Source organism: Mesoplodon mirus (genome assembly GCF_964341445.2).
Source record: "Mesoplodon mirus genome assembly, chromosome: 5".
Classification (NCBI taxonomy): domain Eukaryota; kingdom Metazoa; phylum Chordata; class Mammalia; order Artiodactyla; family Ziphiidae; genus Mesoplodon; species Mesoplodon mirus.
In genome coordinates this window covers 52,505,637-52,517,732 of record NC_138980.1, presented here as the reverse complement: position 1 = coordinate 52,517,732, position 12,096 = coordinate 52,505,637, and the positions used below count along the sequence as shown (strand labels likewise).

The window sequence follows — 12,096 nt, the reverse complement described above, 5'->3', positions numbered from 1 at the left end:
TTTCTTGGATTTTCATCTGTTGGGTGGGAGTTCTGACCAGGGCAGTGGGCCAACTGGTAATTTCCAGAGCATTCAAGTTCATAGGTCGAACTGTATGCTAGTCCTGAAGGTCCAGACTCCATCTTATCAGATCTATGTCTTTATGATTTAATCCCTGGAGCCTTTTGGTTTTTTTCATCTGTAAAATAAGAGTCAGGGCCACTTCCCAGGGCTGGTATGAGGAGACAGCGAGGTAACCCTGTGAAGCTTCTTCAGAAACTGTAAAGTTCTGTGACTGCTTGGACTGCTGCTTTGCAACCCACACTATTTCTCTGACCACAGCTGTCCTATAAAAGGTTGTTTCAGCAGAAGCCCCTGTCCAGGAAGGTCTATGGAGTTCCAGTTTACTCTAGACAGGACCAGAATCCAGAGATCCCTGAAAGAAGCCTGGATCCTCTCACTAGAATCCCTGCAAAATGACTCATGTAATTGCTCTGTGTAAGTATCCTTAGCCTTTATTGTACACCCACACGATTCTGATGCTATAGATTCCTCTGGAATGCAGGGGAAGGGGGAAGGGGGCTCATTTTAAATGCACAGAATTGAAGAGACCACCAATTCCACTTGTAAAGGCAGCAGGGACCACCAAATGTCCAAGTCAAGGCACCTGCCTTCCAGAGCCTTGGGTCTGTCTTTCTGTCACTCCTCCCAATGTGGGAGGTGGGTAGCTTTTTTCCTTTAAAGCTCCTAGGAGGGATTTCTAGGGTCTTCCCTCAGGAATTAGTTGTAGGAATAATTGGGCCAGTGGAGTGCAGGAGATGTATCCAGCACAGACCTTGCGCTCCCAGAAAAAGTGACCTAGATCAAGCAACGGGTGGATGGAGGACTACTGTGGGGACCCCCTGCCACCTACTGACTTGCAGCTGAACCCACATTCCCAGTCGCATCTGCCAGGCTGGGGGCTGGGGGAGCGGGGGCAGAGAGAGCTGAGGAAGGCGGGGGAGGGCGAAGGGGACCGCAGGGCTGTCCCTTTCGGGCGAGCAAGCTCCAGGTATCACACCCCCTCACCCGCCCGCCCAGCCAGCCATTGGCACACCCAGCAAGGAGACTAAGGTGAGGATGAGGAGGCAGGGGGTGATGGGGAGAGGAGGTCAGCTGGGGAGCCTCGGGAACTGGCTCGCTGGTGGGTACTGGCGTAGAGCTGGCTGCCTGTGAGAGCGTGAGGGGGAGAGCGAGAGAGCAAGGGAGGGAGAGGGAGGCAGGCTGCGAGGAGAGGAGAGCAGAGGAGAGGGAGAGGGGGAGCAGCGCTCAGCTCGCAGGAGGACAGGCTTCTCTTTTCCGTGCTCAGTTAATCTGGCTGTCAGTTGGTGTTAACGCTGCAGTTTAAGCGCTGGGATTCCAAGGGAAACAGACAAACCTCGCAGAAGGCAGGCAGGAAGCAAGCGAGGAAGGAAGGAACGGCAGGAGGAAAAGAACAGGCAGAAGAGAGAGAGGAATAAAGGGAAGGGGGAAAACACCAAATCTATGATTGGACCTGGGCTTCTTTTTCGCCAATGCAAAAAGGAATATGCAGCACATTTTTGCCTTCTTCTGCACCGGTTTCCTAGGCGCGGTAGTAGGTGCCAATTTCCCCAACAATATCCAGATCGGTGAGTGAGAGGGGCAGCCTCGGGAGGGACTTTCTGGGTCTGGCCAGTTTTTTGGGGGGGGAGGGGGTCTGTGTCCCCTCCCCCCAGCCCCACTACGGGCTGTCGTGCTTGGCTGTCTACGCAAAGCTGTCCGGTGATGTGAAGACTTGGACCGCTGGCATGGGGAGGGGTCTTCTCTGGATGGGATGTGGGGCAGAGAAGGGAAGTGTGCTCACACACACAAACACACACACACACACACACACACGCAGACACAGGTCCTCACACACCACTCACATTCTAGGCATGAGCATGTGAAATGGAGGACCCACTGCTTTGGAGGAAAAATAATCAGGCTGTAACAAGGAAAGGGGTGGTGGGTGTTTAAGGAGTTAACTCCATGGCTTGGTAGATGGTGCCCGATTTCACCTGTTTATATAAATATGTGTGGTGTGTGTGATTACGGATTAAATATGCACATATATATTTGAGAGAGGCGGTGATTTCTCACCTGGGGGAGGGGAAAGAGACCCTCTAAAAGAAAGAGTGAAGAATGCTGGGTTTATTGCAGCCACTAAAATAATGCTAAAAAGGCCCCCCACTCTAGGTGAAGGGGGCTCTCTCTCCTGCTCTGGACTCTTCTAGCTGCCTTCTGTCTGCTGTCTGCCATGCTGGGCTGGTGGTCCCCACTCCTCCGATTCTGGAACTTCCTAGCCTGCCTTTTTTTCTGCTCCTTCCATCGCCCACTCCTCTTAGATTTCTCCATCCACAGATACAGTCTACCTTTTACATACACACAAACACACACATCCACATGTTCCTCTCCCCTCCTCTTAGCTTTCCCCATCACTGAGCTCCAGCCTCTCAACTTGGAGGCAGGTTTCAACATGCTTTTTTGTTCCCCATTTCCCCTTCCTCGTTGTCACGATCCTCAAAGGACCCTCACCCTCCCTGTATTTATGGGGCAGCCGATAGCTCTTGTTCCTCCTAATAATAACAACGGGGAAAAGCGAAACAAACAGAAGCAGTAACACCAATAACAACGTGTGTCCACAAGGGCTCGGGGATTCAGTATGACCAGCATCTCAGGGCTGTTTATGTCCCGGAATCCAGCAAGCTGCTTTGCTTGGAGGCATCTTGGTGGGTCTGGGTTCTGATTTCTCTCCCCTGACACGGACATTGCTCCACTAGGGAAAGTTCCCGTTCCTACGAGTTTGTGTCTCTTGTGTGTGTGTGTTTGTGGGGGGGGACGTGATGCAGGTGGTCTTTTGTTGGGCACATATGTGCTGCAATATCAGTCTCTTTTGGCCTCTCCAGTGTGCTGGCTCTGAGGGTGGCTAGAACAGCCATGGAGTAACTTGCTTTGTTTCCTGACACCTGTTAAGCTACATTCTGAAGTGTGTCTGTATATGTGTGTTAGTGCCTTAGACGCAAAACAAAACTTCCTGCCTCTGGGGACGCTTCTCTTGCAGCCCAGCCTATAGCCACCTACCTCCCCACCCCCACCCGCTCTCTTTCATTCATTGCAGGGGAGGAGGAAGCCAGGGAAGTGTTTGGGGTGTGGTCATCTGGGGGGGAGGGTGGAGCATCAGAATCAAGAAGAATTTTTTTGTTTTTGTCCTTTAAAATGGAGGCATATGACCACGTATAAATCACTTGCTCTTACGTGTGGCTCTTCTTTACGTTGGGGCTTAGGTATTGCCCATACTTTGCTGATTGGAAATACTTGTCTTAAGATATGAGGACTTGCTTTCTCCAAGTGTATTTGTATATATTGCCATGGATATATAAATGCACAGAGTGTTTTGTGTATACGTAGAGATGCTTGCTTATGTATCTCTGCAGATTTTTCATCATATTTTGCCCCAACTTGCTTGTTCAACTGATAGAACCATTGTTTTTGTTTTCACATAAAAGGTTGAAACGTTAAATTGTAGAACACATGCTGAAAATATCACGGCCAGCAGATAGTACTTGCTTCTACTTGTACTGCCTCTAACAAAAGCCTTACAATTCGTTTACTGGTTGTTAAAAACACATATCTACTGTATAAGAAGTTAGAAGTGTATCACATTGGGATTGGGATTCCTAAGGAATCTGAGATCAACTTCTATGTAAACATTCATTATATAGTTCAGTCTCTGGAAACTGCTGACTTTACTTCACAGAAATGTATTTTAATTTATTTATGTGTCCACAGTAAATACAAAGGTAAGGTGTGTACTCTTGTTTCTTGGAACAGGAGTCCCACCAGGCCCCTTTGTTCTGCTTTTTACTAGAATAGAATGTTTGCATCCTCTGGATGTCCTTAAGCCCCCAGAGCTTTGAAGCCCAAGGTTCTCCCAGGCAAATACACACGATGGCAATCCCTTATGTAACAAGTCATTCCTGGGATCATGAGTGGTGAAAGAAGCAGCAAAACACTGTTTGCAGAAAATCAGTTTTCAGAGGAACTGAATAAACCTCAGAGGATTGTCATACAGGTCTTGCTAGGTCAAAGACTACAAGGGTCAAAGTCAAAGCAAACGGTTATAGTGCTGGAGAAGCACATAGGCTCCCAGAGCTAGAGTTTACTCTGTAACATGTATTAGCACTACTTCCTGTAAGGCTCTGTGATGAGAAATGGGTCCGATACAGGAAAAATTAGGCACGGCTAGGGTTTAAGTCCATGCAAGAGCATAGGCCGCCTAAGAGGCTTGCACGAGAAAGGAGGAAGAAAAACTCCACAACGCTCCTGTTTTCTCTGACCTGAACTGAGTTGAGGGGCGAACAATCAAAATATTTGGTCAGGGACAGATGTTCGAGTCCTTGTCACATAAAAGCTCATCTGTGGAAGTTGAAACCTCAGGGTCCAGTTGAGTCTATGTGAATTCTGATTCCCACTCCTAAAGGCAACACCTAACAGCCTGGGGAGAAGAAAAGGGCCCATCTGGGGTGGGCTGTTGAGGAATCAAACCGGTCTCTAGCCCAGATACCATGTTTCATTTTCTTTCCTCACAGGGGGATTATTTCCAAACCAGCAGTCACAGGAACATGCCGCTTTTAGATTTGCTTTGTCGCAACTCACAGAGCCCCCAAAGCTGCTTCCCCAGATTGATATTGTCAACATCAGTGACAGCTTTGAGATGACCTATAGATGTAAGTAATTGCTTCTATTTCTGAGATTTCTTTCTGCAATCGACCAATGAAGGGAGGGCCTGTACGTAGGTGGCGATGTTGCAAAAAATGACTGGGTGTCATCTGTATTCGTAAGAGAAAGCCCTCCAAGAAAAATGTCCAGGGCCTTTTGAGTGATTCCATCAGTTGGTATGTTAGATCCTGCAGCAGTTCATAGAATGGGTTTGCTTTTTCACTGCCAGATACCTTTCAATGCCAGCACGATGAGGACTGGGGTTGACTGCATCTCCCCTACCTCGCAGAGGTTTTCTGGTTCCATTGAGAGTTTCACACTTAGGAAACTTCTGAGAGGCGCAGAATAAAAGGTTCTGACTTACAGAATGTGGTTTAAAGTGCTTACGCCTTTCCTGTGCACAGTTAAAGGAGAAAACGTCGCCAGAGCTTGATAAGGAAGGATACCTGAGAAGGTGTCTATTTCATTTCCCATTTTTAGAAATGACCAGTAATTATTTTTAAAAATTGATGCCTTGATTATTTCCCGAATACTTTGAAGTGACGGATGGCTTACATAATTTTTAGGATGGCCTTTGAGCACAAAACAGAACGGAGGTGACCCCAAGAAGGAGAAAGGAGAGGCCAATTTCTGCCCATCTGAACTGAATGCATTATAAAATGCGGGCAACAAACACCATTCTGAGTTTTTCTGACAACTAGGGCTGAAAAGAAAACCTGTGTGGTGGTATGATTGCCATCTTAAGACAGGTGAAAGCATAAAATTTAATCAGTAGAGACATTTTCCCTCCAGGGATTAAGCTCAGGTAGGAATTGATGGCATGGAAGTGTGAGCTGAATGGGCAAGAACACCTCAAAAGTGGATTAAATTGGCACCGTAGGCTCTGGGTGCCACTGTGGCCTTGGTGGCTTCTGCTGAGCTGTGAATGGCAGAAGACATGCACCATATTTCCTTCACTGCTTTCCCACATTTCCCTCCCGGTGAGCTCTCAATGATTTGAATTGAAGACGCTCAAACTGAGAATTCAGCATTCTCCCTATCCCTAAGACCACTCATAAGATAATGTATATGCAAATTCCAAGAATTATAATTATTCCAATTACTCAGCCATAAAAAGGAATGAAATAATGCCATTTGCAACGAGATGGATGGTCATAGAGCTTATCATACTAAGTGAAATAAATCAGAGAAAGACAAATATCATACGATATCACGTATGTGGAATCTAAAAAAATGATACAAATGATCTTATTTACAAAACAGAAACAGACACAGAAAACAAACTTATTGTTACCAAAGGGGAAAAGCGGGGAGGGGGATAAATTAGGAGTTTGGGATTAACAGATACACACTGCTATATATAAAATGGATAAACAACAAGGACCTACTGTATAGCACAGGGAACTATATTCAGTATCATGTAATAACCTATAATGGAAAAGAATCTGAAAAAGAATATATATATATGTATATGTATATATATATGTGTGTGTGTGTGTGTATATATATATATATATGACTGAATCACTTTGCTGTACACCTGAAACATTGTAAAGCAACTATACTTCAATACAAAAAAGAATTATAATTATTTCAGATTCCATTTACTGAGGACTTACTGTGTGTCAAGAACTATGATAAGTATTTTATGGACAATTATAGTAACATTCATTACCGTTTATTGAACATCCACTGTGGCCCTGCAACGCACTAATTGCTTTTCATGTGTTAGTTTGTTTAATCCTCACAGGAGCCCTGCAGTGCTCTATATTATCTTCCTTTTAGAGAAGAGGGAACTAAGGCTGCAACAGGTTATATAACTTGCCCAGGGTCACCCAAGAAGTAAATGGTGGTCTTGTGACCCCAAGGTACATGTTTCTGAGCACTGCAATAGATACACAGATCCCATGGTAACTTGATCAATTTCACTGAGATTACCTGAGAAATAAATGGGAATTTTCAGAGTTTTATAAGGCAGTGGCCTGATAAAGCACCTAGGCAGAAAACCTTATCATGCTTCAAATTGTAGCCATGATTTTGCACAGGAGTGACCCACTGAATAAATAAAACAACAATTCTGCATTCTGGTAATGCTGAGGTTGAAAATCTTGTCAACTGTGTTACTCACTACCCTTAAAAGTGAGCTGAAGTTTAACTGTTGAATTGTAGTTCTGTGAAACCATCTCCCTGGAAAGCTAAAATAATATTGAGTAGGTATTTGGTTATTAGATAACCTCCCATTTCTTTCAATGTGGCTTAAAGGAGAATTTTTCAACGGAGGATTTAGGTGTGGGCATCAATGTATCTAAAAACCATCAGAGATTATGTATAACCTATTGCATGCATGTGCATATTTTAATTTACTCCCTGGGTAGAGGCTCCATAGCTTTTGTCACCCTCTCAAAGGGATCCATTACTCTAGGATTATTTGCTTAGGGAATCTAGAATAAATGGCTGGCATGTGTATTCACTCATACTGCTGAGAACTGTCTACAACAGAGCTTGGTGGAAAGAGATGTTAACTGCTATTCTAGTGTCAAGACGTTGACTGACAGGAGAAAATAATAAAAGACAAAACTTGGAGGAAATGTTCTAAGGCAAAAGGTGGTGCTTCTGTACCATTATCTTAACAACCTAAGGCTTGATCTCTAATAGGGTTGTTGGTTGTTTATTGGGAGGATTGAAATGTGATACAGGCAATGTCATCCACTGTGGTTAATGAACCAGAAGTGAGTGGATATGGGTTCTTGAACTTGATTCCTGCCCTATACCAGTGTATAGTTTTCTATGAATTTGGTCATTCTTTTTTTTTTTTCCCCAAACTGTTCCTGTCTTTATTTATTTATTTTTTAACATCTTTATTGGAGTATAATTGCTTTACAATGGTGTGTTAGTTTCTGCTTTATAACAAAGTGAATCAGCTATACATATACGTATATCCCCATTTCTTCTCCCTCTTGCGTCTCCCTCCCACCCTCCCTATCCCACCCTTCTAGGTGGTCACAAAGCGTCGAGCTGATCTCCCTGTGCTATGCGGCTGCTTCCCACTAGCTATCTGTTTTACGCTTGGTAGTGTATATATGTCCATGCCACTCTCTCACTTTGTCCCAGCTTACCCTTCCTCCTCCCCGTGTCCTCAAGTCCATTCTCTAGTAGGTCTGCGTCTTTTTTTTTTTTTTTTTTGCGCAGTACGCGGGCCTCTCACTGTTGTGGCGTCTCCCGCTGCGGAGCACAGGCTCCGGACGCGCAGGCCCAGCGGCCACGGCTCACGGGCCCAGCCGCTCTGCGGCATGTGGGATCCTCCCAGACCGGGGCACGAACCAGCGTCCCCCTCATCGGCAGGCGGACTCCCAACCACTGCGCCACCAGGGAAGCCCGGTCTGCGTCTTTATTCTCGTCCTACCCCTAGGTTCTTCATGACAATTTTTTTTTTAAGATTCCATATATATGCGTTAACATATGGTATTTGTTTTCCTCTTTCTGACTTACTTCACTCTGTATGACAGACTCTAGGTCCATCCACCTCACTACAAATAACTCAATTTCATTTCTTTTTATGGCTGAGTAATATTCCATTGTATATATGTGCCACATGTTCTTTATCCATTCATCTGTCGATGGACACTTGGGTTGCTTCCATGTCCTGGCTATCGTAAATAGAGCTGCAAGAATTTGGTCATTCTTTAAACGTTTCTTCAATGCTATGAACTGATATGGTCATTGGGAAAACAGAGATGATAAAAGGTCCTTGCTCTTAAATGGCTTACAGTCCAACGGGGACTCTGCTGTGTGTCCAAGAACTGAGAGGGTACTGGGCAATTGGGGTGGCTATGGTGGCAATGTAATTTCCAGCCTGCCTGTAACATTCTTTGGTAACTTTCATCTGAGACTAGCGAACCCGTTGGGGCTGTGTCCACTGTGATCCATTGGTCTGGGAAAACTGACATCTGTCCCAATTTGGATTCAGTAAAAATATGTCAAAGGGAGCAGAGAGGTTTTAGGTATGATGCCTTAACTAATCATTTCTTGAAAACTAAGAAAGCATCTTATTGAGATTTAATTTCATGTGCTTTTTTGAAATCTGGACTAGTGGTTAACCTTAAGTTAACTCTCCCAGTCTTACCTCCAGAAAATAACCAAATCTTTATTTTTTCATCATTTTCCTGTCATTTGTTTTTTTCCTATACATTTTGCTATTCATGATCCCTCCACCAGAGGGTGGAGAAGGGAAAGGAGAGGACGTGTAACAGGAACTATTCCTGCTAGATGTATTAGCAACAGGGGACATTAAAAAGGCAGAGTGGTCCTTAGAGGGTAGGGAATGCAGGGGAGAGTATCGCTAATACCTCCAGCCAAGATGAGAGTTCTGCGTCTTCTTTGCATTCCATCTTTCCTTCTTTCCTTTTCCGCCATCATTAAGGGATAAAGTCATTGAATCAGCAACCCAAATGCTTTAGGATCTCCTCTGAGTATACTTCCAAGCCCACAAGGGCAGGAGTTGAGGGGTCTGTCCATAGAGATGGTAGTTACTGACTAGCTGTTCAGCTTATCTTGGTGTCTTTATGGTAAGTATAAATAAAGAGACAGATGAAATACTAACTGGGGTTCCTATTGGATTTCTGAGGAGCATTGTTGCAACTTAATCCTTACTTTTCATTTATTCATCCATTTATTGGTTCAGCAAGTACATGGTGAATTTCCATTGTATGCCCAGCACAGTGCCAGGTGCTAGGAATATAATGGCCGACAAAGAAGACACAGCTTCTTTCCCTGTGGGAGTTACAGTTTAGCCTGGAGATCCTCAAACTTCAGCGCACAGAAAATTCACCCAGGGAGCTTGTTTAAAGCAAGACTCAAGGGCAGACGCTAGACTTCCTGAATCAGAATATTCAAGAGCTGGCCCTGGGAAGATTTGGCAGCAGTTAATATGGGCATCCCACTTGACGAAGCTCTTTAAAAACCTTGCATTCCTTTAGCAAGCATTTTTTGAGCCCTTAACCTAGCCCAGGCGTGGTGCTAAGCACTAGAAATGTAGACAAAAGTAAGACATGTTCCTACCCTGGAGGACTTTATCCCTAGTGAAACCAACCGTCCTATAAAGAGAAGTTAAAAATGTAATGTTGTAAGTGTTACAGCAGTCACTTGCAGGGAGTGTTAGAGATGCTTTGAAAAGTCGGGTTGGCCTCTCAGAGGGTGGTGGTTGATGTGAGTCTCACTGATAAATGGAAGCTTTCTAGGAGGTCAAGGTGAGGGGGCCAGAAGGAAATGAGGCAAGTGTGTTCCAGGCAGAGGGAACAGCGTGTGCAAAAGAAAAGAGGACGCTTTACCTAGTTCCTCCCCTGCTCTGACCTCCTGTGTCACTCCACGCTGGGCCTCCCATTTGCCAGTTGTCAAATGCTGCGGAAGGGGTGACCCAATGGCTATCCCCAAGCCACTTTCAGCACAGTGTTTAAGAAGCACTGAACTGCACGTCGGAATTTGGATATCTTAGCTCTCTTTGAAATTTCAAACCATTTGGCAACACTGGACCCTGGGTCTATGTAGCCCCAGTTGGCTAGGATGGGAGTATCCCACCTGGATGGCTTCTCTCTCGAGCAGCCCACTTCTCTCCTTTTCTTCACCTGCCTGGCTCCTGGAAGCATTGAGCTTTTAAGTCCCAGTTGATTTGCTCTGCAATGTTGCCTGTGTTGTGTGTTTAGAGGTCAACCCTACCACCAGAATGTGAACTGCTGTTCAGAAAAGACCATGTTTAGCTGTTGTTTGGTGTTGCTGAGAACACCTGGCACAGGGCTATTCCCTTAACACACATGAACAAACGTTTCCAGGAATCAGAGAGCCACACAGCATAGATGCTGGGAGCTTAAATAACAATCAGATGGAATGCAGCATGCCTATTTCCAGTGGGTCTCCCTCTGTTGTGGACCTACTTAGGAAGCCCAAGGGCATTCTAACAAGATGTTAGGTGCTGGCAACAGACACATGGCCTCTTAGCTTTTGCCTGAGCATCCCTCATCATTTTCAGAACTGCAAACTAACAGTCCAGAGACTTGTTTTCCCTGACCTGCATGATGCTTTTCAAAATTTGGGATAAAAATCCAAATTTCTGGCTTCTTTGAAAATACTTAGGGCATCAGGCAACTCTGGACCCACATTCCTGCTCCACTTCTACTGTCTAGAGCTGAGAAGTGCTGACCGATTTAAGTATAAAGTATAATCTCTCAAGTTTACCAAAGTCCTGACTGTTCCTTATCAGACATGTGGCCAGTATAACAAATTATGTTAGTTGGCCAGGCCTGTAAGTAGGCCAATGTGCTCACACCTGATTTATATACTTCAGCATCTGCCATTTTATTATTTTATTTTAATAATATCTATTCCTCACCCTGCAATAAACAGTAGAGGCCACAAAAGATATGTAACTCCTGCTCTCAAAAAACTGGTCTAGGGAATTCCCTGGTGGTCCAGTGGTTAGGACTCTATACTTCCACTACAGGGGGCACGGGTCTGAAATCCCTGGTCTGAAAACTAAGATCCTGCGAGCTATGTGGCACAGCCAAAAAAAAAAAAAAAAAATTGATCTATATGTACTAATGAAACTGTTGGGAGGATAAACAAAGATTATTCTGAAGACCTACCATATGCCAGAGACTTCACACATGTTGTCTTATTTATACTTTATAATAATCTTGAGAGGTTATTATCTCCATTTTATAGATGACACTACTGAGAGTGAGAATGATTAAGTGTCTTCTCCATATTACCCAGTGAAGAAGAGCCTAAACTAATATGTGAAGCCAGCTTTGCAAACTCCAAAATTCAGTGAGCTTTCACCTTTTTAAGATAGAGGAACATTATGGACACAAACAAAGTGAAATGGCAGGAAAAGAGCCCAACACAAGAAGTGCCAAAAGGGGCTTCCCTGGTGGCGCAGTGGTTGAGAGTCCGCCTGCTGATGCAGGGGACACGGGTTTGTGCCCCGGTCCGGGAGGATCCCACATGCCGCGGAGCGGCTGGGCCCGTGAGCCATGGCCGCTGAGCCTGCGCGTCCGGAGCCTGTGCTCCACAACGGGAGAGGCCACGACAGTGAGAGGCCCGCATACCGCAAAAAAAAAAAAAAAAAAGAAGTGCCAAAAGAAGTGAAGTTTACGATTCAGGATTAGGTGCTAAGACTTCCAAGGCAGAGGCAGATGGCTGTGGATAAGGAATACTTCTTGCAGGAGGTGGAACTGGAGCAGGTATTGAAGGGTGGAGCAGATTTGGGGCGTGTCATGAGAGGAAGGTTTTTGAGTGGGTACAGTCACAATATTTCTCCTCCCCTCATCTCTACCACTACGGCATATATTTATTTTTGCAAGGCGG

General features: G+C 45.0%; 1 protein-coding gene across 4 annotated transcripts in view; it reads left to right on the top strand.

Annotated features, from left to right (window-relative positions):
- Positions 1-1,546: 1,546 nt before the first annotated feature.
- GRIA1 (glutamate ionotropic receptor AMPA type subunit 1) overlaps positions 1,547-12,096 on the top strand; it is a gene marked incomplete at its 5' end in the record, with an annotated part of 316,249 nt that continues 305,699 nt past the window's right edge. For all 4 annotated transcript variants that reach the window (XM_082622054.1, XM_082622053.1, XM_082622051.1 and 1 more), the window contains 2 exons: positions 1,547-1,628; positions 4,608-4,745. In XM_082622054.1, coding sequence (XP_082478180.1) covers positions 1,547-1,628; positions 4,608-4,745 — 220 coding nt within the window. The remainder of the gene's footprint in view (positions 1,629-4,607; positions 4,746-12,096) is intronic.